Source organism: Pelmatolapia mariae, linkage group LG10_11 (genome assembly GCF_036321145.2).
Source record: "Pelmatolapia mariae isolate MD_Pm_ZW linkage group LG10_11, Pm_UMD_F_2, whole genome shotgun sequence".
Classification (NCBI taxonomy): Eukaryota; Metazoa; Chordata; class Actinopteri; order Cichliformes; family Cichlidae; genus Pelmatolapia; species Pelmatolapia mariae.
The window spans coordinates 3,957,543-3,984,929 of NC_086236.1; the positions used below are offsets into that span (position 1 = coordinate 3,957,543).

General features: G+C 41.2%; 1 protein-coding gene across 6 annotated transcripts in view; it reads right to left on the bottom strand.

The window, feature by feature from the left end:
• Positions 1-27,387, bottom strand: part of sgcd (sarcoglycan, delta (dystrophin-associated glycoprotein)) — a 423,553-nt gene that overhangs the window by 97,326 nt on the left and 298,840 nt on the right. For all 6 annotated transcript variants that reach the window (XM_063485458.1, XM_063485453.1, XM_063485457.1 and 3 more), the window contains one exon: positions 3,468-3,569. In XM_063485458.1, the coding sequence (XP_063341528.1) occupies positions 3,468-3,569 (102 nt within the window). The remainder of the gene's footprint in view (positions 1-3,467; positions 3,570-27,387) is intronic.

Consider the following 27,387-nt stretch of genomic DNA (forward strand, 5'->3'; position numbering starts at 1 on the left):
GTCCTCCTCCATCTGTCTCACTGTTTCTGTCTCTATTACTGCTGCTCCTTCTTCCTCATCTCCATCTCCGTTGTTGATATGCTCTCCTCCGCTCTCTGACTCGCTCCTGTATCCCCTCTGCTCTGTCTTCTTCATTGCTCATCTTCCCTCTTAGCTTGGATGAGGGCCTATACGACAGAGATGAAGAATGCCGCTCTCCTGCATTATCGGACCATCTGTCCACTACCTGCACACAGCAATGATTGCTCCCAGAGTAGAAAAGACAAAGGGAGAGAGACCCTATCACTTTATCGTGCCCATCTCTCCCATTTCTCTGACATCTTCTAGGCCTGGATGCTCATGTAGTTGCTGTTTGGACACCAGGAAGCACCCCAGAATGTTAATTTGTAAAGCCAGCATAACAAGGGACCCCAGCCAGACAGCATTTCGATTGGTAAACACCAAAAATCCTACTGCAGGAACACTGAAACTGTAGCTGAGTGCAGAACGCGGGGAGAAAACGTGCTGATAATACTGACGTGTTTGCTGCTCCTGTTTGTTTCCTCTGCAAGTCTGAAACATTTGCACTAGTACAGCCACACCGTGCTCACCGTGATCAGGCAACAACCTCCCTGAGGCTGAAAATGAAGCCAAAAACTGCATTTCCTCTAATGGCCAGTTCAATCCTCATAGACCTCTATGTTAAAAGGACCAGCTCCTCCAGCCATGAAAAAAACCAAGTTTCCAGCCTGCCACTAAAAATTATTTTACTCTTTCCTGTATCATAGCAACTGCACGGGGAGGGTGATGCCTTTTTTAATATACCTCACCCAGTTGGAGTTTGTTAAGGTTTAAAGTCTTGGGTGACTTCACCGTGGCCAAATGTGATGCAGCATGGAAAAAAACGGCCAAACAACACAACCAAGCAGTGACGGCCTTTACAACACTTCTAGTGTTTCTTATCTTAATGTTGCTGTCTGCAAATATCTCCCAAAATTATGTCTGAAAAGTGGAAATGAACACTGGAACGTTTTGCTTCCAAACCTCTGAGCTATGAAGAGAAAAACCCACCCCAACGTGTGTGTGTGTAGTGACGTGCTACGAGTGAGTATTTATCTATCTGCATCATTATTAAGTTATCGAATTCAAAGAGCACGAAGAGGATGAGTTTAAGTTAAGAATGTATGGCATGTATGTATTGCATTCTGTGTCAAGTTTGGACTGTAGGTGGAAGCCAGAGGAGCCACTGAGCATGTGCAAAGACATACATTTTAGTTTAAGTGGTGATTCCAAATTGGCCACAGGTGTGAATGTGAGCTTGAATGGTTTTCTGTCTCCCTTGAAACCTGTCCACAGTGTAGAAGGCTGGGATAGGCACCAACTATCTCATGACCCTAAATTGGATTAGCAGAAGAAAATGGATGAATGGAAATAAAACTGGATCCTATTGTTGCTAAAGCCCTCTGATGCCATGGAACATTCTTATTTCCCTTATATATATGTTATAAACTGGTAATTTGCTAATATCCATATAATATATTTATATTAGTATGATATTCATTACCTGGGGCCTCAAATATGGCCCCAACAGTGAGACACAGACTTATGCACTAGAGAGAAGGTCAAACCACGAGCTCTGTTCATTGAGCTCAAAGGAATTCTCTTCATGTCGAGGTTTTGGACACATCAGACTGAGAGGATATGCAGTGGCTGACAGCCATATCTTATGGGACTTGAGAATGCTTCGGGATTCCAGAGGAGGCGTGAATGGAGAATAGTAGATTTACTGAGCTTTAGCCTGCTGGCATTATAACCTGACCCAAATACATGTGGAAGGAAAAAGAAGTCAGATCATCAGTTACTCCTCTGAGAAAACGCGTCTGCTTCAATACAACCTGTTTTAACATAGTTTTGGATTTTTTTTTTTAGGTTTAGACATTTGCTGAAATCAGCTTGTCGTACGTGCAGTTGAGTTGATAGCACTGGAGTCCCAACTGGATTGTCTCACATGCCTAATTCTCACTGTATGAAGCTCAAATTCCCACTACCACACCTACAATCATTAGACACTTCACACCATCTTAATCTCACCTCATTTCGAGTATTGTCAGTCAACAAGTGTTTCACAGCGCACTAAAAAGTATGAAACAAACTGTATTTTTGCTGGAAGGTAATTTGCAAAGCAGTTTTTAGTTCATGTGATGAGTGATAAAAAAGACTAAGTGCTAATGTATCAATGAGCTGCTGCTGCTGCTGATTTTAAAGTATTTCAAATGGTGATTTAACCACATTTCACACATTGCTGTGGGATACGCTGACTCCCTGTGTTACGGGAATTTGTAGGGGCAGGTTTGACTGTTTTGGATGGTTTGGATAACAAAATGAGCCAAAGTCACACAGAAGGTGATATCACAAGACCTAAATACAGTAACTCACAGTATTTTACCATAATGGAAGAATATAAAGCAGTGGCGCTCTAACAGGACAAGCAAGGCAAACTGTTCTTGCCTTGTCAAATCTAAAAATAGACACAAAGTAAAAGTGGTCAAAGTAAAACAATCTCCTTCCATCTTAGACAGTAACGCCATAAATGTCCTCACCAGTTTGCGTCCATCCTTTACTGGCTGCAGTCGGCTACTGTAGCTAAAAGCATCACTTGTTTTGTACTTACAGGAAACTGTAGCTGTCTCCGTTTTACGAGTGGGTCTATAGCTTTTTTTCTGGTGGTTTGTGCACTGTGGACAAACCTCTATGGTAAACTGATGGGAAGCTAGCTGCTGCTGGCTGAGCTTTCACTACTCTGAGATCTGCTATGCTTTGTGTCGAAACAGCTAGAATGATTAGCTAAACAAGCTTCAGTGATTTAGCATCATAACAGATGGGTTTAGTCTTGCTAACCACCTTTTTAAAAGTGTGTGATGTAGAGAAGGTAGAGGAGGATTTACAGAATATTAAACAGAATTAAGTATATAAAATGAGCTCAACCTTAAACATATGCAACAGTAATATCAATGTATTTAACGCTGATGGGGAACATTTTTCTGAAGAAGAACTATTTTTGCTTTTAATACTTCATGCACAACTTTCCATGTTACAGTTCTAGGTGTACTGCAGTGTTTTCATCATTATTGCTTCTTGTCCTAAAGGAATGGTTTGGAAAATTCCTCCACCACTTGTCATTGTCAGTCACAGCAAGGATATACTCACTTGCTTTACTGTGTAAACTCCCATGTTAGAAGATAAATATTGTGCTCATACGACTGCTTTTTTCATGGCTCTTTCTTAAATGGTGTGCATGAATGTAGCTGTAAGGACCATTAATAGCAAAGTCACCCATGTCTGAATGACAAAGCTTCCATTCTAACAGCTTATTGAAGGCACAAATGTTCCGTAACCTATTCCACGTTTAAAAAAGTGTCAAATTGCAGGATGGATGTGTGCAGTACAGTATGTACCATGTGAGGTGTGCATTCATGCGAGTCACTTACTGGTTTGGACTGGATTTCTTTGGCATAGAGGGGTTGGAGGAACTCAGAGTCCCCCTCCAGTTTCAGGCCCTTCTCTGTTATTCTGAGGTTTCCCATCCCATCCTGTGCAGGAGAAAGACACGGTCTCAATTAGGACATTATCTTCACATACATATGTTATTTTTATATCTACATCCATCCAAATTGCATTACAGCCAATGCAGATCACAGATGTGAATTTCAAATGAATAAAGTGTTGATGCTGCTGGAGCACAATCACTGCAACAATTACTGCTTGACAGTCTGGTATCAACAAACAGCACTTTGCACTAACTCATTTAACATGAAAGTGTAATATTTGTGATTAAATATTCAAAGCCCGGGGTTCACTTCTTAGATCTGCATTTATTAAAATAACCCCAAATGATGGGAAAACACAGATCTGTGCGAGCTAAGGTGAAACAGACTCATTTTCCCAGAATCATCTGAGTCTGCATGCAGTTACATAAAAACAGCTTCACAGGATTCATGGAGGACATACAGACGATATGGAAACAAGATGAATTCAACCTTTATGTATATTTTCTTCTTGTTCCAAACATCGAGTCTGAGCGTTTACATGTGCTAACCCTCTGCAGGCTGCTGTCTCCGTGTATTCTGTGCCAATATAGGGCTGAACCTTGAACAGGAGTTGCTGTGTGTGTCCAACACCTGCCACTTTATTTCTGACACCTGCAGCTTGATAACAAGCACCTGGTATTTATCTATATGGCAAGATGGCTGCGTGCGGGGGAAAAAATTAGATATATCACACGCACACCTGATGGTGTGAGGAAAGATGTTATTTTGTTTCGCACTCACAGAGATACAAACTCTAAACACTGTACACAGAGCATATTAGACAAATTAAACTGTATCTCTGGGTGAGCAGCTCCTCTAATCTCTTCTAATCTTTTTTTAATGCAGTGATATTGGTTGATACTTGACTTCAGCATTAGTATTACAAACTAAGCCATAGGCTAACATGATGTGCAGAATTCATACATATAATTGAGCAGTTTGTTTAGATATTTACAGCAAAAGGGTGTTCAGTATGTAACTGCAGCCAATGCAAACTGACCAGAATGCCTCGTAGAACTGAATATGCAAATGACATGAGGGATATTTCCATTTCAAAGCAGGATTCTGTGATTTGCATTCAATATTGTGCCAGAAATGTTAAGTTTAAGCCAGGAAATTGCAGAGACAAACACTTTTGCGATTCAGATGGTCAGAAAACACATTAACCTATCGGTTTTATCAGAGACTGGTGTGTGATCTGGTTCTTCAGTGCAGGAAAGACAGTCACAAATCACCCAAAATACAGCTGCACACTGTGCACTGCAGTGCTCCTACAGAACTTACATTTAAAACACAAGTTTAAAAAATTGAATGTGAATAGAGTCAAATTTTATTCACGAGTTGGCAAGACAACTTTGACCACATTACAATCAATGCACAGACTCTATAAGCAGGCTTTAAAAACAGGAGATAAACATTCATGTTGTTGTAAAATTTGATCTTAATGTGGTTCGTTAAACGGTATGCATCAGTCCCACAGGTCTACAGAGCAGCCGGTGAACACCTGGCAACTCCCGGTCATCCGGTTGGCGAGTGCTGGAGGTTGTTGCTAAGCACAATGTAAGAAGGTGCTGCACCAAAACCTCAAACTTTTTGCATGTAAAGTTGCTCTAGTAGAGTCAGGGAACAGTGAAAGCCAAATGAGTCTAGTTTATGTGCATTTAAAATATGACTTTGTTAAAGCTTATCTGGTAAAATAAATGTTTGTGTATGTGCGAATGTCTTAAATAATCAGGTCACATCTTATCGTAACGACCTTATAGTACCATATCACCCTATTAGAGTACTTCGCTCTCACACTGCAGACCTACTTGTTGTTCCTAGTGTATTTAAAAGTAGAATGGGAGGCAGAGCCTTCAGTTTTCAGGCCCCTCTTCTGGGGAACCAGCTTCCAGTTTGGATTCAGGAGACAGACACTATCTCTACTTTTAAGATTAGGCTTCAAACCTTCCTAAACAAAGACACACGGTTGAAACTGTATTTTGTTTTCTTATATTAAGATATTGCAGAGATACTAAATGTGTAGTTAAAGACAGACAGAAGACAGAGAGGGGAGTTTCACTTGTCCTGTCCACTTAAAGTGGATCAAAGTGAGCTGCACGTGTCTCACCACTTAAATGAGTTTGACATCGATGTGATAGTGTGAATATAGCATTACGCAGTGGTGCTGTAGGACTACATGTGCTCATGCAAAATCTTTCTGGAAGTCACAAACATAAACTCATTAACAGTTGTGCAATTTCTGCAAAGCTCCTTCCTAAACCAGTGGTGAGAGATTCCTAACTTAACGACAGCACGTGTGGAGTCACCAGCGACTCCACACGTGCTGCTTTTCTCACCCCAACCGGTCGCAGCAGATGGCCCCGCCCCTCCCTGAGCCTGGTTCTGCTGGAGGTTTCTTCCTGTTAAAAGGGAGTTTTTCCTTCCCACTGTCACCAAAGTGCTTGCTCATAGGGGGTCATATGATTGTTGGGTTTTTCTTTATATGTATTATTGTAGGGTCTACCTTACAGTATAAAGCACCTTGAGGCGACTGTTGTTGTGATTTGGCGCAATATAAATAAAATGGAATTGAATGTGTGGAGGACACAAGAAAGGATGATCAATACCAAATTATTAAAGAGGGAAGTCTGACTTCTTTAAATAACAAGCTAACCGAAATCTTAAACTAAAACTCGCCAATCCAGAGTAAAAATTCTTTTTAGTGTCGACTCTTTCAGGATCCAAGAAACAAGTTCAGATTGTCCCACTCTCGTTAAGGTGGCAGAGGGCAAATACTTGACATTCACAAAACAATCTGTGCAAACATATCTCTAAAAGTGAAATTACGAGAAATTACCACAACAGCAAATTCTCAAGTGCTACGAAGGAGCACAAAATACTGTCAAGGTATCTGAAACAAAACCACATCTGTTACAGTTCATCGTTCTCCTTCTGTTGTATTTATAACAATCTGACGGAAATTGCCAGTCATTCGAAGGTATTGCAACCGGGTTACAGAGGCTTCTGTTGCCTCCGCCTGTCTACAAAGCAGAGACCAAAGGATATTAACCATTGAAGATGAGAGGAGATTTGGTGAGAGATCTGCTATTGAGCTGCTTTGATTCAAACACAACGGGCTCAGCTGACCCTTCACTTTCCATCCAGTCATTATATATATTATATGAGATCACTCACTGGATTGTCTCCAGATAAGAGGTGTCAGTGTGATAGTGAAATAAAGAAAAGAGAGAAAAACGCCAGCTATCTGCTCATGTGATCTCCTCCTGCAAAGACTTCCTTTTGTTTTCCCGCCGTCTTTTGATCCCCCGGTTCCAACGAGCAAATGGAGATCAGGACCCTTGAAATCCCAAAGTAACTGAGGATGGTTTGCAAGCCTCCTCCATGTAATCCGTCCCCCCGCTGTGCAAAACGTATTAAAATTCTGGCACCGCTGCAGAAACGAAGAGGTGAGTCCTGGACGTGTCACGACTGCGAATTATCCCCTGGTGGAAATCAGCGGGGCCGTTAGCGAAGGCCCACAGATGTCATTTAAACTCAATTTCTGAAACTTTGATGACGAAAACCAACTGTAAGAAATAAGATGTGTTTATTTTCTGTCCTCTACATTTTTCAGGAGCACAGGTACTCTAAGAAAGAGGTAACCAGAGATTCATGCGATGCATGTTTACTGAAATGTCCAGCAGGGGTTCGGCCCAGCAGAAGGTTTAAAATCCCTGAAGATGCATAAAGCTTCAGACAGTTCAGAATCTCTCTTTCTACATTTCATACATTTTCTCCTCTGCTGAGATATCAGAATCCACTCTTTCTCTGTAGGCCAACATTCAGATGAACAGCTTACATGGATTTGCTTCTTTAAAACACAATGGGTGAATGTTGAGGTTCAGAAAAATCCAAACTTAATTATGGGATAAAATAATTAAATAAATTGACTCTTAAACCTTTCAAGTCCATCAGAAATTAATGTAAAGTCCATTTCAGAGCCAGTAATAATACTGATGGCAGTGTTACTCGCTACCAGGGGTGTAATGAGTAAGGTTATACCTGAGTTTTGTTTATTTCTGTAACTTTAACTCTGTAAAATTATTTTTCCTCAGGCTCGGTCACTTGAACGTGACTGGATCATAACCAAAAAATTAACTCTATTATTCTGATATATTTCCAGTTTACCATCAAAGCCCCCCCATGCCTAATTATTGATTAAAAAGCATGAGGCCATAGTTTATTAGCCTATAACTGCCATCAGACTTTATGGAATTTTGCCTGTAACCTGTATTTACACAGATACTCTTTACTGCTGGTTCTTGGACTGTAAGCACAACCTGCTTGGTTATACGGTGCATACTATATTTCCTTTATATGCATCTATGGCAGGATGTGTAGCTTCAGGGTCTGATAAGTGATGTGGACGTGCCTGAAACCTTTGTTTTTCTTTTTATGTGACCACCAGGGGGCAACGCCTGTGGTATTGGGGTCTGTTGCTCTTAATGCGCAGTAAATATTTTCATGACCAGTTCAATTGCTTGTTTTAAGACTTATTATACCAGCCTGGTTTCAATGGGGTTCAGCAAAGCTGGAGGATTTCTAAACAGTGATTTCCTTCTTTTATATATGTTGTGTTAAGAACATAAATTAATCTTGTGTCAGTGGAAGACTGGATACAACTTTTTTTGTGGGAGTCTAATTCGGTTCAGTTGTATTTGCATAGCGCCAAATCAAACAACAGTTGCCACAAGGCGCTAATGCTAGCTGTTTGGCTACGGATCATTTGTAGACACTGAGGTTACAACTTGGTGTTGTGACATAGTTTAGCATTTGTGCATGTTAAATTCTTGTATTAAGTAAAGAAGAATTTGACACTATGTGCAGTCTGAGGCTAAATAAGTTCTAAAGGTTGATAAAATGTGGCAGCTAGTGCTGGTAAGCCCTGTTAATCATGACAGCATGGTTCTATCAAAATTCACGCCCTATACAAGGAAGTATGCAGTAACATAGTGTACTAAGAGAAATATCCCAGTGAGAGACAGTATCAGAATCATTACAGCTGCAGAGGGAGATAGGGGTCGCTAAACAAACCATTTATTACGGGTATGTTTATGTACTTGTTTGCTATCAGAGTTTAACTGTCTCAGCACCACAGAGAGACTAAAAGCTGGGGCTGAGTTTGAAATCAGTTCCTTTTTATTCTACACTAAACCACATTGGCTGCTTCTAAATGTGAAATACATGCTTTATATAGTATCCATAGCATATGCACTACCCACACTTCAGCATTTGCATCCTATAGCTGTGACTTAAACACTACACCTTTCAGTGATGCCAAATGATAATGATTAATAATCTCCATAAATGCTCTGTGTAGATAAAACTTTTATTTTGCACTAAAATGACATTAAAATAAATGAGAAGGGAAATAACTTTGAACGTAACCTCGTCTCGACTCTTTCAGGGGGAACAAGAGACACAAAATCCTCAGTCTGTGTTGGTGACTCTGCTTTTGTTGTTTCAATTCAAGCCAAGTATTCTGCAAATGACAAAGTCTCCCTGCTGCCACTGTTTTAACCAAGCAGTTTTAATGGTTCACATTATGGATGAAAGGCTCCAAGCTGTCGTAGCTGTGATACAGGAACTGCAATATTTAGGACAAAAGCAACAATTTAAATTTCAAACGTATTTTTGGATATATGAAGCCGCACTGACGAGGTGACTCAGGTGGTTATCTGTGCAGCCACGTTCGATATGACATCATTCTTTCTATAAGATGGAAGTTGAAATCTAATTCTTCACCTTCCTGAAAAACTGCAGCTCGACTCGCCTCACCTTTTCCTTTTTTATTCTCTGCAGTGAGCAGTGCACTGCAGCCGGCACAGTGAGCCATGAATAATTCAGGATGGCTCTGACCAGGACAGAGGCCTCTGAACACTCAGGTGTGCCTTCTTACCTCTTCTCTCCTACCCTCTACCCTCGTCTCCCATTGTTCTCTTCTTCGTTGCGATTCGCAGTTTGACATTAATCATCTTCTTGCAATTCTGCCCCTTGCTCAGTCCCCATGCTGATCATCCTGTTTGTCACTTTTAGATACCTCTGGCTACGTGGTTTTTCCTGGCCCCTGCCTGCCACTCTTTTATTTTTACTGTCACTCGATTTTTCTACCTGAACAGCAATAATACATTTTCTTCCATTACATCCATTCATTCTCTTCACCTCTGTCCCTCCTTGTCTGCCGCTTGAACTGAAGGTGATGCTACTCAGGCGGCATGAAATCTAAAGTAACCTGCTGTCAGAGCAAAACAAACAGAGCAGATTATGACACGATTCAGACGGCAGCCATTGCTTAGACAATAACGCCTAAACTGTTCAATAATACTGAACAGAACATCACTAAGAATACTCAGCATCTATAATTTTATCTCAGAGCTGCACGCCTGCTGCTGTTGTCTATTTAAATGCTATTTAATGTGCACCAACAGCCTTCACAGTACGACTGCTTATTTTTTTATTCAGTGTCCAGATATTTTTACTTCCATCATCAAGTCATCACCCTGAAGCCAACCAAAATATGCTCTCCATGTTCACGGCTCTTGGTCATCAGTAGCTTTTTGGGGAATGTGTAGCAGAAACTATTTAATTAAAGCAAAACTTCAGTAAAACAATGATCTGCTCCATGTGCCAGAAACATGAAATGCATTTCTAATGCACCCTTTCCAAATCAAATGGAGAGAATTCAAGATACTCAATGGATAGCACCCCTTTAGGAGAAGCTTTTGAAACAGTTATACGTTAATATTTTATCAGTAGATCGACATTTTGTGAGCAATTTTATGCCCAATAAACAAGCCTGTCGTCCGTGGGAGGATCCGCCAGTCCTACTTTATTCTCAAAAAACCACAAGCAGCTCGACAGCAACATTACCATCAGCTACCATTATTGCCAAATCCAAAGGAACTACACGCTGTTGGCTCAATGCATTTTGCTTCTGTGGGGTCTGAAAGCCACCACTCGCCTGTATTTGATGCAATCTATAATCAATGGTATACTGTAACTGTGATCAGGAGTTACTGGAGATTTTTAAAAAGGTGAATTGATTAAATTTATATATAGTAATACCATTTTAACTGTAAGATTTAATAAATAAGGGCTCTCGCCCTGTGACAGCTGGGAAAGGCTCCAGCACTCCCGGCGACCTTGAAAAGGATAAGCGGAAGCGAATGGATGGATGCATTTAATAAATATGACATTTTTATCTAAGTTTTATGTAAAAACTCATTATAGTAATAATAAGTTTTCTTTCTTTCTTTCTAAGTTAGATGTCAAAACCCATATTTCAGCTAATTAACAGCAGAGCGCAATTAACAACAGTACATTTGCATTGCAGCAGTGTTTGACAACATTTATAGGTAATTTCATTGTTTTCGCACATAAAAAAACCTTTTATTTAAAAAATAACAGACAGCTAATGTTAATTAGGGTTGTGATGTTAATGTTAACATTAATTTTAGTAACTTATTTTTATTTTTCTGGTATCCAGACTACAGATTTTTTTTCCCTTTTACACTGCAGGTCTCTTATAGAAAAAGAGTGCACGTCATTAAGAATGAAAGCTGGGGTTGGGTTACAAAGCAGCTTGCAGAGGCAGTAGGAACTGTGAGAAGACTAAACCAACTAAACGAGATGTGAGATTTGACAGAACTGGTGTTAAGATTAGCTGTTGAATGCCTTGAATGGGTTCAACTTCACAGACTTCACTTTTTTTATCTTTCTAAAACATTTGTTATTTAAAAATCATGTAAGTATAAAATGTAGGAAGAGTAAAATCGAATCTCCCAATCATAATATCGAATCAGTGTTCTCAGAAGTTAAACCAGCTGAGCTGCAGGAATATTTGCCTACATTTCAGATAAACCTGCCCATCAATTTACGCTGTTTAAACTGTGGGTGGCAGCCTTTAGGTCTTAGCCTGTGTCTTATTTCCCTTACTTTTGTGAGGCCATGACAGATTTGTATATAACTCATCAGACATATACCGAGCTCCCTCCGTGTCCAGGACTCTCCTTATCTTAATCCCTTTTTTTGCTCTTTGTTCCTTTCTCTCTCCACAGCATTTGCTGCAATAAGGACTAAATTGATCTCCACTCGGCCCGGCATTCCCTCCACTGTCACCTCCCCATAAGCTTGATAGTTATTGAGAATATATTGTTTTTCGTGCGTGTTTACTTGTTTCACTGAGAATGTGTGCTATAGCCATGGCTTCTCTGTTTACCTGGACCTGTGTTGGTGTATAAGCAGAGGAAGAAATGTGTCTTGCAAATAACATTTGTGCCTCCAGTTCCCTCTCTTATTCTCCAGATTTATTTGGCCCAGCTGTGTGCTGCAGCAGAGACAGAGGGGGGTTGATGACAAGGAAGGGGGAGAGGAGCCGTGAGGAGCACCGGCACATGTAAAGACTGATGTAACACTGGATCTTCTCTCTGCTCATATCTGTCCTCTTATCTGTATCCTATTTCTCTATCCATACCATCTCTCTCTGTCTGTCGTGCTCCTGCTTCTCCTTCACCGAAGCAGACGTCTTCAAAGAGCCAGTAGTCGCTGCTGTCAATAATGTGGAGCTCTTGGCCTATTATTGAGCGTCTGCATCGATATGCATCAAGCCACCACCCGAGGCTAAAGCAAATATAGACGTCTCTGGGGGAAATATTACAAGGAGTGAGACTTTTTGCATACCACCGAGCTAATCACACTTCTGCATGCTTAAAAGTAAAAGCTGCGTTTGAATACTCCTACACAGGACAAGTTATTCTGGGATCAAGTGCTGCACAGTTCAATGCTACACTTGAAGAAAACTAGGCCCATAATAAAGACGATAAGATGCATTGCCAGAGGGTACGTTAATGTAGGTGGATACTTTTTTTCTGTTTTCAATAAACAGAAAAGATAAACTCTTCTTTTATTCTCACAGAGTGTGAAGAGCAAACATCAGGAGCTGTGAAATATGCAGAAACACTTGTCCTGTACATGTCTACAGTAAGTGCTCTCCTCTGCCTACTAACAGGATCAGAAGTCAGTGACAAACAGAGCAACCCAGTAAGATAGATCTTGGGTAACTGGATCTAACTAAGCTCCAACAAAGAGGCTTTTTAAAATCTTTTTGGCTAAATGTAACCTCACTGCATTTGTTGTGGTATGTTCTTTGTCTCCACTAATACTTCAGTTAAATTCTCCATTTAGAGACTGAGGTTTTAAACTGGATACACTTAAATTATTTGGTAATTCTACATCGGCAGAAGGTATGAACATGAATAGTTGTTCGTCTCTCTGAGCTAGCCCTGCGATGCACTGTAACCTGTCCTGGTGTACCCAGCATCTTTCTCATGACAGGTGGGATAGCTTCCAGCCACCCCCAGGACCCTGAATTAGATAAGCAGTTGAGGAAATGGATTGATAGATTGTAGGCAGAGGATGCCAGCTACACTTCTATCAGTAGTACTACTGGGTTGGACTCCCTTTTGCTTTCAGAACTGCCTTCAATCTTTTTGGCATAGATCTAACAAGGTGTTGGAAACATTCCTCTTGATGGCATCACACAGTCCTTGCATGCTTCATGTTGTTTACACCACATTCTGACCGCACCATCTGAATGTTGCTGCAGAAATTGAGATTCATCAGACCAGGCAATACTTCTTCCAGGTTTGGTGAAGCCGTGTGAACTGTAGCCCACGTTTCCCGTTCTTTGTTGATATAGGTAGAAACCATTCAGGTCTCCTGCTGCTGTAAACCATCTGCTTGTGTTGTGGGTTGATAGTTCCTTTTCTGCATCTTGGTTGTAATGAGTTCATTATTTGAGTTATTGTTGCCTTCAGATTAGTTTGAAGCAGTTTGACCATTTTCTGCAGTAAAAATATTTTCATCTTTTTGGACCATGGTCGTGTGGGAAAATCCCAGCATATCAGCAGTTTCCGTAATATTCACAGTAGACTGTCTGACACCAACAACCAGCCACAATAAAAAATCACCTTTCTTCCACATTCTGATGCTCAGCTTGAACTTTAACTTCAGGTTGTTTGGCCTTTTCTACATGCGTGTGACTGGCTACTTAGATATTTGCATTAGTAAGCAGTAGAACAGGTGTAATAAAGACTAATAAAGTGCCTGATGAGTGTGCAAATCACCACTGATAACAGCTGAAAACTACCACTTAATGGGCTGATAACCTTTGAAACAGGTGCAAAGGCAGGTCATTGGTATAAATAAAGGAGAGCTCACAAGCAGACTGTTCTTAGTTACACAATCCAAGTTCAGAAGGCGGATCTGAAGGACCCACAGTAATGGGCCAGTGCCAGCAGAAAGAGATCAAACACAGGCTCTCTGTGCCTGCGGCTGTCAGTGTCACAGGCCGATAGATTTCCTATTAACTTCATCTTCATCTGGGATGGATGGCGTGGCCCTCCGAGGCCAATGGCAGCGCACCATCAAGGTCTTCACACTGGCAGTGATTGACGTGTGAATATTAATGCAAGTTTGTGTGAGTGCATTTGCTCCCAAAAGGCAAAAATAATAACATTGGTTCCTCTTCACAGGGTGTTTTGTGTAAGGTTAAACCTGACAAAAACAGGGTACCTGGGCTTGAGGAGTGGGTCATCAACTAATTGTAAGCTCTGTGTTTTGATCCCCAGCTTCAGGACATTGAATAATAAATAGATGCACTGGGAGCAATTTTTCCCTCGATGCGTCCATTTATGTGCACAAATGTGTGCATAACAGATAAAGTGCTGTACGCACAGAACAAAGCACCCTATGAATGCGTGTGTGAATGGGTGAATTTGGCTTGAAGTGTGAAGTGCTTTAAGCGGTCGATAAGAGAAGTGCTATATAAATACATTCCATTTACCTTATCAGTGTTTGTTTGCCGTAACCACAGTTTTTCTCTGGCCTTAATCAAACTGGACTTTCCATTTGCCAATAAAGTAGAAAGCTTACACTACAAACAAAAACTTTGGCCATCAGAACAATCTGAAAGATGCTATGTTCACAGTATTTTCTGCACACACAGCAGTGGCTTCAAAGAATCGACTGACCCGAAACTGACTGTGGCAGCAAAGATACACAGGTTGAGTCCTCCCATTTCAGGGCAAATCAGGCTGCATTTCTTGGCTGCATCAGAAGAGGCCTTTGAAACGGGACTTCAGACAATCTAGCCCCTGAGCAGGGACGCAGCAAGAGACAAAACAAACCCTTTCATGAATTTGTTACACTCAGGGTGAAACAGTAAAAGCCCAACAAATCTGAGCTACAGGTTCTCGGGAACTTATACTGTCCACTACAATATGCTGAAACCTTGTCTGCACAGGCTGCTTTGGTCATAATCCTTGTTTAGTATTTATTTATCATTAAATAGCTGCCTGTGCAAACCATCCTTCAGGTGGAATTTGAGTCTTAATTCCTTACTTAATTCCACATCCAAATATCTCAAATGTGAAACCGCAAAGCATTCTTGCTTCAGGGATACGCTTTTCACATCAATTTCTACAAAACGAACAACAAAATCCCACAAACTAGGTGAGGGGACAAATGTGACAATCACACTTCCAGAAGAAAAGTTTGATGTCTGGTCACAGTCCGCTTTTTTACACTTCATTTTACTTTTAATTTTGACTCTGTACCCCGCCTCTCACCCTGACAGTTGAGAAAGGCTTCAGTGGTTAACTGGATGGACGGTTGGATGGATGGATGGTAGGTAGAGGTGGATAATCCCAGACACCTCAGTATACATCATCACATTACTTCATTAACGATGATATTATTGTGATTTTTTACATTTTGCAATATGCTGAGTACTGCAATAACATTTATTTATTCCCTTTTTTCAACTGCTAATTATATCCTGTGAACATAGCACTAAAATTTGTTCAATCCAATATACTAACTTATCTCAGTTCAGCTAGTTTATTGACACAAAATGAGATTTTAAAGCAGATTAACACTGTGATTCAAAGCTGTTGTCATAAGACAGAGTCACTCTGGGGTCAAGCTGGCACTCACACGCAACCTGTTTCTGATAATTCAGCTATTAACTGTCAAAAATCACATATGTATACATATTTAGATAGCCTACTCTATATAACTTCTCCATGCTCTTAAACTTTCTTTTATTATTGTGTTTATTTCCTGTTTTTATGCCTGTCTTATTTGCTCTGTACAGTGTCCTTGGGTGTTTTGAAAGGTGCTTTTAAACAAAATGTATGATTATGATTATTGTTATTTGTTTATGTCTACACAAACACAAATCCAACTTTAACAGAAATGCACATATAACAATTACATTTGTGTTAAACAAACTTCCTGTTCTACAGGAATGTAACCAGAACACAAGCAGCCGGCAGCCAGTTTATTCAAGTTGTGCTCACTGACAGAGACTCATTCAGATGCTGAATCTGTATTTGCAAATCTCAAAGTGTATCCAGTGTTGTTTTTTTGGTTGAGTTGATTTAGAATAGAATACAGTGGCTTGCAAAAGTATTCGGCCCCCTTGAACTTTTCCACATTTTGTGACATTACAGCCACAAACATGAATCAATTTTATTGGAATTCCACGTGAAAGACCAATACAAAGTGGTGTACATGTGAGAAGTGGAAAGAAAATCATACATGATTCCAAACATTTTTTACAAATAAATAACTGCAAAGTGGGGTGTGCGTAATTATTCAGCCCCCTGAGTCAATACTTTGTAGAACCACCTTTTGCTGCAATTACAGCTGCCAGTCTTTTAGGGTATGTCTCTACCAGCTTTGCACATCTAGAGACTGAAATTCTTGCCCATTCTTCTTTGCAAAACAGCTCCACAACTGCCCTGTGACGGCCTCAGAGGTTGTCTAAGAGAATATTGGGAACAACGACACCATGAAGTCCAAAGAACACACCAGACAGGTCAGGGATAAAGTTATGGAGAAATTTAAAGCAGGCTTAGGCTACAAAAAGATTTCCCAAGCCTTGAACATCCCACGGAGCACTGTTCAAGCGATCATTCAGAAATGGAAGGAGTATGGCACAACTGCAAACCTACCAAGACAAGGCCGTCCACCTAAACTCACAGGCCGAACAAGGAGAGCGCTGATCAGAAATGCAGCCAAGAGGCCCATGGTGACTCTGGACGAGCTGCAGAGATCTACAGCTCAGGTGGGGGAATCTGTCCATAGGACAACTATTAGTGGTGCACTGCACAAAGTTGGCCTTTATGGAAGAGTGGCAAGAAGAAAGCCATTGTTAACAGAAAACCATAAGAAGTCCCGTTTGCAGTTTGCCACAAGCCATGTGGGGGACACAGCAAACATGTGGAAGAAGGTGCTCTGGTCAGATGAGACCAAAATGCAAAACGCTATGTGTGGCGGAAAACTAACACTGCACATCACTCTGAACACACCATCCCCACTGTCAAATATGGTGGTGGCAGCATCATGCTCTGGGGGTGCTTCTCTTCAGCAGGGACAGGGAAGCTGGTCAGAGTTGATGGGAAGATGGATGGAGCCAAATACAGGGCACTCTTGGAAGAAAACCTCTTGGAGTCTGCAAAAGACTTGAGACTGGGGCGGAGGTTCACCTTCCAGCAGGACAACGACCCTAAACATAAAGCCAGGGCAACAATGGAATGGTTTAAAACAAAACATATCCATGTGTTAGAATGGCCCAGTCAAAGTCCAGATCTAAATCCAATCCAGAATCTGTGGCAAGATCTGAAAACTGCTGTTCACAAACGCTGTCCATCTAATCTGACTGAGCTGGAGCTGTTTTGCAAAGAAGAATGGGCAAAGATTTCAGTCTGTAGATGTGCAAAGCTGGTAGAGACATACCCTAAAAGACTGGCAGCTGGAATTGCAGCAAAAGGTGGTTCTACAAAGTATTGACTCAGGGGGCTAAATAATTACGCACACCCTACTTTTCAGTTATTTATTTGTAAAAAATGTTTGGAATCATGTATGATTTTCGTTCCACTTCTCACATGTACACCACTTTGTATTGGTCTTTCACGTGGAATTCCAATAAAATTGATTCATGTTTGTGGCTGTAATGTGACAAAATGTGGAAAAGTTCAAGGGGGCCGAATACTTTTGCAAGCCACTGTAGAATAGAATAGAATAGAATAGAATAGCTCTTTATTGTCATTGTACAACAAACCAGCTGTGCACTAATATAAGTTTGCTCGAAGACGCTATCTCAGGATTTTGCTGCGTGATGTTCTCTCTCGTTCACAGTATTTTGACCCCCGACCCTAATGGATTGATGGTTATATATCCCATGACACTGATGATACCAGTGGAGCACTTTTGCCCACGGTCTCTTCACATGTGTTTCAGATGCTGAGGGATTTCTATTGAACTCTGTTTTTTAACTGCAGGTAGAAAATCAAAGGTTGAGGTGCACCAAGTGTGCAACAACACTGACTGGCTGTGACCGAGCATCATTATGTAACCAGGTGAAAACCATTATGTGGTCACCACCTTACGACAGGGAAGAACTGTGTTTATTCTCTTATTAGCAAACATAAACCTGCTTATATTTCAAATGCAAAAGAAAGAGCCCTCCGGCCGGCTGGGAGCCCACTCGGAGAGTAAAATTTAAGCACCTTCGGACAGCAGCAATGTGTTTCCTGCAATCCATTCCCTCTCCACTCCCGCATCACTGAGTGCTCTTTCAATCAGCCTCCGTTGTCCCCGTGTGGCTGCCAGGAGCCAACATGGCCAAACTCCAAACTAATACATTTTCCAATTGATCTATTTGATAACAACAACAACAAAAAGTTTTCCCTTCTGTCCTACAGTGTGAGCAAAGCACCGCCTGGCGCAGCATCGCTTTGAGGCCGCTCTCTTTCTCTCGTTCCACAGGTGATAGCTGCAGCGTCATGTAGCTACACACTGTGATGGCTATCAGTGGAATTGGCTTTGAGATTGCTCTCCGCAGTGAACCCCCCGCTCCTCTGATTGAGGCCCTCGACGCATCGCCACATCATCCATCAATGGGATGGGAAAGCAGATGGGGGCGGAGGTTCGGTGGAGAGTGAACCCAAGAATGAAAGATGAAAGAAAGGAGTGCAGGAGGGAGCGCTGATAAAGTCGGGGACAGATAAGACTGGGTAAAATAGATAGATAAACACAGAGAGCAAGATAAGGGTAAAGAGAAAATGAGCGCGAATGCGAGGAGAGGCAATGTGCCGGAGCGCAAATGAGGTGAAACATGCTGACTTTAAGTGAAGTCGAGAGAGGAGAGAGAAGGGGAGGAGAGGGAGATCACACGAAGACAAGAGGAGGAAAAAGAAATAAACGTGGGAAAAAGGGGACGAGCAGCCAGAGTGTTCATGTCCACACTAATGTGGATGAGTCTGAAATGCCATCGTTTTCCCTCTGTTTGGGTATTACATCCAATTTAAACCACTGCTTTCCAAATCTTAGCAGTTCACAAAAGCTCTCTAAGGTATAAAACACCACACAATGCAGTCTGGAAGGAGGGAGCAGAGCTTTTTAAAACCACTCCGCTGTGATTGCCTTTAAAGCTTTTACAAACACTGTGTTTTTGTTTAGTGGCAGTTCTATGAAGCCGTGCTGCTTTCAGGCGTCTCTGTGAACTTTAATTTTTGGTGTACATGCTCGTGAATTGAACATAAGAAGAATTTTGCAGCTCAAAGTAGTTTTGGCCCTTGACAGCATCCGTGTGTGAAACAGAACCGTGCAAAAGTCTCACATCACCCCTCGTTTCATTATAGTTCGCGAGGAAGATTTATTGAAATATGCAAACATGCATGGAAATACAGTTTGTAAGGCAAAACAGAGTTTGAGCAATTCTAAGAAGCTTCAAAGTCGGCGTGACCACATTTATTCATCAGCACAGTCTGAACTGTGAATAGTTCTCCAGGCTTCTTGAAGGACATTCAAACACTTCTTTTGATGTTTCGATCCTTTGTTCTGTTTTCTGTTAAGATGATGTCCAGTAATCTTGAGGTCCAGACTGTGAGGAGGCCAATCCATGACTGATGTGTTTTTCTACCCAGGTATGCTTTTACTGCACTGGCAGTGTGTTTGGTTTTGCATGGTTTGTGTTTGTAATGACATGGCAGAGCCTCCACTGTAGATGCTCACTGTTGTACCTCTCCACACAGACTGATGACAATTTGAACCACATATGTCACATTTCATCACTCCATCAGACCTGTTGCCACTAATTTCCAGTCCACTTCGTGTGTAATGTGTCAACTTCAGCTCTTTTACCGCGTTTTCCCTCCTTAAGAATGGCCTCTTGACAGACACCTTTTTTCTGCCAAGGGGGTCAGGTAACAATAGGATCAGCTGAAGGATCAAATGCATCTCTCAGGTCGTGTGTCGGGTCTTTGATGGATTTCTTCCCGTTTTTTTTTTTTTTTAAGGACACAACTTACAGATACTGTCGATCTGCCGTAAACAGACTTTAGGCCTCTATTTCTGTTAGTTAATCTAAAGTATTTTTAACAGTATGCAACTTTTATTACTTTGGAATTACTGTTAGATGTTATAATGCTATAGCCAACATTATCTTTCTAATAGCTGCTTATGCATAGACACAAGGATACTGTGCAGACTCACAGAACTAGTAGCACAACATTTAGATTCTTACTTTTGGGTGATTTAACTGCTATCATTGTAATTCTGTACTTTATTTTAACAAATAGTCCTCTTTATATTAACTTTCCATACTAGTGTAAAAAGGAACCTAATGGAAAAACACATGTGATTGTCATCTGCATGCTCAGTTTGATGCTAATGTAGAAATCAGTAACTTTCTGAATTATAAATCATAAAAGATTGAATGTTTGTGAGGGCACCATATGAATTTTAGGATTGTTGGCAGATTGTCAGCACATTTAATGAAAGTCACCATTTCCCCTACATAAGAATAATTTCCTTGCAAACAGCGTAAAAGCATCTATTTGCTCTCATTAAAAGATAAAGAGCACAGGCAGGAACAGGTGAAAGTGTTGCTAGTCTTCTCAGAGACTCAGTCTCTGCTCTCTGTGCCTGCGGCTGTCAGTGTCACAGGCCGATAGATTTCCTATTAACTTCATCTTCATCTGGGATGGATGGCGTGGCCCTCCGAGGCCAATGGCAGCGCACCATCAAGGTCTTCACACTGGCAGTGATTGACGTGTGAATACACACGCCTGCAGGCTCGCTGTGCTGGATAAGAGACACATCGAAGAGGGTGGCTTGTACACAAGATGCCACGCGGCCAGTGGATTTACAGACACAGACATGCAAGGCTGTATTATTCGCAGCACACAGTTGGTGATCTGAAAACAGTTGCAAGATGAAGCAGTTTAATCTGACACAAGCTGACGTTCTGCAGGACAACAGTTGCTGACCTGATTAGTCTGTGATTGCAGGAATGACATTGTAGGGCTAATTAGGGGCAATTAGGTGCAACTACTCTGCATTCATTAAAGGGCTTTATAAGGTTAAGGAAATGGAAACTATTTTAATATTTAGATTTGCTTCTCAAAAGAGAAAGAGAGAGCATGTTTCTCCCATATTAGCTACTCGCCAGAGTCAAATTCAAAATCCTGCTCCTCACATACAAGGTCTTAAATAATCAGGCCCCATCTTATCTTAATGACCTTATAGTTCCACATCACCCCATTAGAGCACTTCGCTCTCACACTGCAGGCTTACTTGTTGTTCCTAGAGTATTTAAAAGTAGAATGGGGGCAGAGCCTTTTAAGATTAGGCTTCAAACTTTCCTTTTTGCTAAAGCATATAGTTAGGGCTGGATCAGGTGACCCTGAATCCTCCCTTAGTTACACTGCAATAGGTGTAGGCTGCTGGGGGATTCCCATGATGCACTGAGTGTTTCTCCTCACAACACTAATACCATGCAACCAAGTGAATACCAGCTCAGTTTCCTCTTACACTATCTCACTCTTTTCACCTTCAAACATTGCAGTGATGGTGAGTATCCATAGGGATGGAAGTACACACACACACACACACACACACACACACACACACACACACACACACACACACACACACACACACAGAGTTATGAATAAATTGTGACAGTCATCATAGTGGTGCAATTATCTGCTGATTATTAAGTAATTACTGCGGGCTAATTGGAAGCGGTTATTGTTTTTATGGTTCTCGGAGCAGCTTTGTGTCAGAGTTTCATCAAAGCCAGAAATGAGGATCGGTCACTGTCACAGCTACGACCACAGCAGTTTACTGCCAAATGGGAAGATGCAATCATGTGCTGCTGCAGTGCTGCTAAACGATGATTACGAGGTCCCACATTCTTAAGGCCGACTCCAAAAGCGAGACAATCCATGCAGACTTACATTTATATATGCAGAAACATTACAGGAGAAATAAACACCTTCATAACGTCTGTATGGATGATGATTTTCTTACAAACTCCCACATTTCAACCTTACTAATTCTTGAAGTTATGCATTATTTGAAGTGTTGCTTTTATTAACAAGTAAAATTCAATCTGAGTATCTGACAAATATCACGGCTCGTTCTGTGGTTAATTGTATGAATGGGATGACCCCGATGAAGGCCACAAACCAAAACGTGTTGGTCAAACAATAAGGTTGTTCTTTGTACTACAAGCGTGGCTGCAGCTTTAATTTCCTCAGGCGTTTCGTTCTTCTTCATGCACCTTGGAAGTAGATGAAGTTGTGCAGGAGACCTCTACTCTGTCTCTGCTTGTACTAACAGCAGCAGGTTTCTGTGTCTGTGTGATGGACCCGTGCAGTCATCAGGATGCACCCTGATTAGCAAGCTATCTAGCTGATAACGTAGCACGCCACTCTATTAAATATTTGTCTGCAGCCCACTAAAACCGTCTTTGCTGCAGTTTTGGTGAGAGCTAGCCCATTACTTTATCTCTGTACCACTAAGCACTAATTACCTTGTACCTGTTTCTGTGTGATGCACCCATGCAGTCAGCAGATGCACATCATTAACCATGCCTGCGATTGCTAGCTGATAATCTAGCACTTCATTCTTTTGTCTAAATCTGGCTCCAGAAAACCAAGATGGCAACAGCCAAAATGTTACAATAGATAACATCAAAGCGACTATACACAGAGCCTTTGATTGTCAGTCAGGTATGTCAGTGCTGGGAAGCTAATGTGAAAACAGACGTGACGATGAGTAGGTCTTATTTTAGAAAATACTACAAGTTAATTGCGGGAAAAGATTGAAAATTCCAGAAAGGTAGTAAGTGAACATGTTTATAAGTGAACATTAAATCATATCATTAAAATATTCATCAAATCAGACATGCATTAAATCTGTTTCATGTGATGGGTAGAGGCTTGCTTTTCTGCATAATGATTACGGTACTGTGGAGGACGAGGAGGTTAAGAACCTGTTAAGTGATCATAATGAAGCATCCTCACAAAAGCTTAAAATAGAAACTTCACTACTTGTGTAAACATGCAAATTTAAGAGAGTTTGGTGAAAACTAAGAAATGAAACTCAATAAAACTGCGAGGCAACCTATTTTGGATGAATCTGTTAAGAGACAGACTGAGGAATACAAAGTCTAACCCCCCCCTGACAACCCCCTGGTAGTCCCCTCAGCTGAAGTACAAAGCGCCACAGCAGCGCCAACAAAGCTCTCCCTTTGATCTATGTCTCCTCCCCTCTCCTTTCTCCTCTTCTTTCTTTGGACGAGACAGTTTAAATGAGGTCTTTGTGCTGCGCCCGAAGCTCCAGATGCCATCGAAGAAGTCTTCAATAAAAACCCTGCCCTCATCTGTACCATGTAGAAATTTACGATGCACAAACGTTCATTGACTCTCAGGGTTGCTCAGATTGAATAGCCTTGTCTTCAAGGCACAAATGCCATCAAAGGGAGGGAAGGTCTCCATGTCCTCAGACAGACAGGCGGAGGGACTGGGACAGACAGACAAAAACAAGACGATCAGACTGATATTTTCATTTCAGGTTTATACAAATTCATGAAAAAGTCTAATCTGGAAAGCTCCAGGTATAGAAGCAAAACAATGTTTTCGGTTCTTCTAACGTTATTGAATGTCTAATAGAGAAATCCATAATCTTCTGTAGTAGCATAAAACTTTTATTGAAGTCTATAAAGAGTTTATTTACACATACACAAAATGTTTTTAGTGCAGGATGAATAATGAGGTTACAAGCCAAGCAAACACAAGATCTCTTAAAGCGGCAGCCCGGCTCATTGTGATCCATCGACAGTGGTACCAACACTTCACAGGTGAATGCCATAAAAACGTGACAATGGATGGAAAGACATCTAATGGATGGACACTTTACAATAGGAACATTTTACACTGCACAAAAAAGTTAGTTTGAGACTTCGACTTCTCATTTTGGTGACTCAGCTTGGCTAAGTTGGCTAATGGCTAATGAAATATGACAGAAGAGTTAATTAACATCATAAAATGGGCACTTGAAAACCTCTGCAGTAAATGTGGGCATTTAGAACAGCAGCAGAGAACTCAGCATCAGCATCTCTGAGACACACTTGCTTATTTTCTTCTCAGCAGGTATGTTGTCCTAGACTTATTGGAGGCACAATGATGCTATTCTGACAGACTGGATTATGCTACATGGCAAGTCTTCTTTTGCAAAGACCAAAGTTCCACATTTACAGTGTCTGTTTAGAGGTTGTTGGACTGCAGCACATACAAAGCAAACATCTGTTACATCTACACTATCTGTGGTTAACATCACCTTCAGAAAATGTAACATCTTCTAATGTCTGAATATCTACCTGTTTAGCATGTGGGTAAAACCAACCACAGTCTGAGGTGTTGAGGTCCACATGCACAGCTTACACTGCAACTGACTCAATCCCTGTCCACACAATTGGGGGGCCCACGAACCAGCAGATCCAGACCCGCACACGAGATGCTCACCTTCAAGTTCCCCTCAAGGCTCAGAAATCTTCACTTCATTAAGATTTTCTGAAGTGTTCTTTCTCTGATCCGTCCTCTGGTCCAATTTTGCCATGGAAGACCCTATTAGAGGCTAGTGCCCTGGACAACACTGCTTCCAAGATCCCATGGACATGCAAACCCTACCATCACGGTAAGGTGGTGATTCATCAGGGCTGAGCTAAGTCTTAGGGATAATGTGAAGAGATTGGACATCCAGAAGGATCCTGAAAGAAGCCAGTTCAGGTGGTTTTGCAATCAGGTTAGGACGGGTGCCTCCCTTTGGAGGTTTTCTGGGCACACCTAACTAGGAGGACACTTCACAGTAGATGCAGAACTCGCTGGAGAGGATTATACATCTCATCTAAAACCCCAACTCACCCTCATTTTAAACCACATATTTTAGTCTGAGCTACACTAGCTTTACACAATCCATAGTTCAAAATTTTAGCTCCATCATTGGTCACTTTCCGGCAGCTTTCCTCTGAGTTGCTGCCCTCATAAACAAAAGGTTTGAACAGCAGGTGTGAAGGATCTCTGTGCAATGAATGGAGATGACCATATTAAGGGTAACTGTACTCAGTGACATCATACAGAGCCAGGAGTAGAAAGAATGTCTAAAAACAGAGTGTTTACTTCAGTGGCCTAAAGCATGAGCTTTTGGGATAACCTCCGATACCCCAACCTCATCATTTTAAACTTTTGCCATGTTAAATATGAAGGTCCACCATTGTAACGGTATACACTTGACAGAAAAGAAGGTAAACCAAAGTAAGTCCCCTTTAATAGTATAGTAGTTCTTCTTCTGGAAAACATCTTGGTCCAATACACACCCAGGAAAGCTTCACTGCTTCTCTCTGACTTAAGACAATCTGCATTCAAATGTGTTACATCAACTTGTCGACTTCTGTCTATACGACAACAAACCAGCCTAAATTGAACTATTTCCCTTTGTGTTTGTTTTAAAGGCAAAATCCTGCAACCCTAAGGTTAAGTCGGCTTTTCCAACCAAACACGATTCAATCAGATTTTTGTTTTGGTCTCAGATAATCATTCATGTCTTACAGTCAGTGTCCTTTTGCTGTTGAAATAATTACTCACTCTGGGACAGATAAAGTTGACCTAAGAGCTATATTCAGGGGAAAAAATGTCGCAGCATACTTTGCACCGTGATTCATTAGTAGTAAAGATGTCAAGGTCTTGAAAAGTCATGGTTTGTTCTTTCAGTAACTGGTGGTTTTGAGTGACTGGGTGGATAGATGGATGGATTTATTGGTTCATATCAGTATCTTCAGCTACATGGCGGCCAGATAGGCATGGCTGCCGGTAGGCCTATTCAAATATTACCAAAAATAGCAAAGAAAGTTGCCTTCTTTTCAAAGTCAAAAGTGCTGTGTCCTTCCACTGCTAATATGTCTGCCTATGTGACTGTGGCGAATGATTAACAAAGTGAAGTTTCAGACTTTATTTTAGTTTAAATTCAGCGAAGGACATAAGGACAAATAAACAGCTGCACAGTACTAAATGTGGCTAGAAGAGCGCTCGCCAGTCTACTCTGCTCCCTGAAAGGTTAATAAGAAAAATAAAAAAAAGCAGATAAGACAGATTTGGCAATGCTTAATGCAGCCTATCATCTTCTTTATTCAGCCGTCTGCAGGAATTTTGAGAAGAAGACGGCCAATTTCTTCACCTGTTATTCACATTTAAGGAAGCAAGTAGAGAAGAAAGTAGAGAAATAGCCAATCTGTCCACCTGTTTATGTATTCATGTATTTATATTTGTCGTCCCCGTGGATTGTACTGCCGTGTGGCGGGGCAGTAATACATTTATTTTCAAATGAAAAATATACAGATGGGAAATACTTCTTGTATTCAGCTTTTGGAGCACTGAGAAGTCAAGCCTATTCTCCTCACTTTCCCACTCATTCTTCACGACTTTTTCTTTAATATGTTTTTTTTCTCACATGGCTGAAATGTGTAGGCTATGCATGGAAAATAATCTTGGCAGCTACTTTCCCTTCTGTTCAGTCCACTATGTTTTGTGTTAAATTGTATGCGTACTCCCCCAATGTTATCTCCCTCGAATCCGCCTTGTGAAAAAAGTCAGGCGAGTATGACTGGAAGTTGTCAGCTCTATCTGCCACCCCTGCCTTTTGATCTCTGCCTTATGGGGCTTTACTGAATGAAGTGAAGTCATGCATACATACAACATCACACAGCAGACACAGAGAGATGGCCTCGCTTTCTCTCATACACGTGCACTGCACAGAAAGGTCCATGAATATAACACCAGCAAACACGCACTCAAAACATTATCAAAACACACACGCAGGAATGCAGACATTAATACCGCCATCCAATTAGTTGTTGTTACCCTAAAAAATCCTCCAAGGGCATCAAATACTGATGTTTTGTTGCGACCTGCTGATGTCACAGACACGCACTGGGTGTTGCTTTTTTGTGTCGTCTTTCTCCTTACCCTCGACTTAGTGTTACATAATTCAGATTAAACAGAACTGAACTAGTGTGCAGTATGATGGGATGCTGAGAACAAAACCAATAACTCCAGTTCCATTTAGTCTCATTTAGGCCCGAGTCCCAGAGACCAGTCGGCAATCACCGGTTGCTAGGGAAAAAAGTGCATCTCCTGAGTGGTTGCTTGGTGGTTGCTGGCAGTCACTAAGTGAACTTGTAGGTTGCTGCAGTCACCTGCATTTTGCACAGAAAATGAACAGGCTGTTGCTTTTCTACTCTATTGGAGCATGAAAAGCATGAAAAGTCTCATTCTCCAATGCAGTTTTTCCAATGCCTAAATGCTTCAAAGCTAACATTCACAGTCCAGCGGCATTGGGGAACATCTCAGGTTTCAGTATCTTGCTCGAG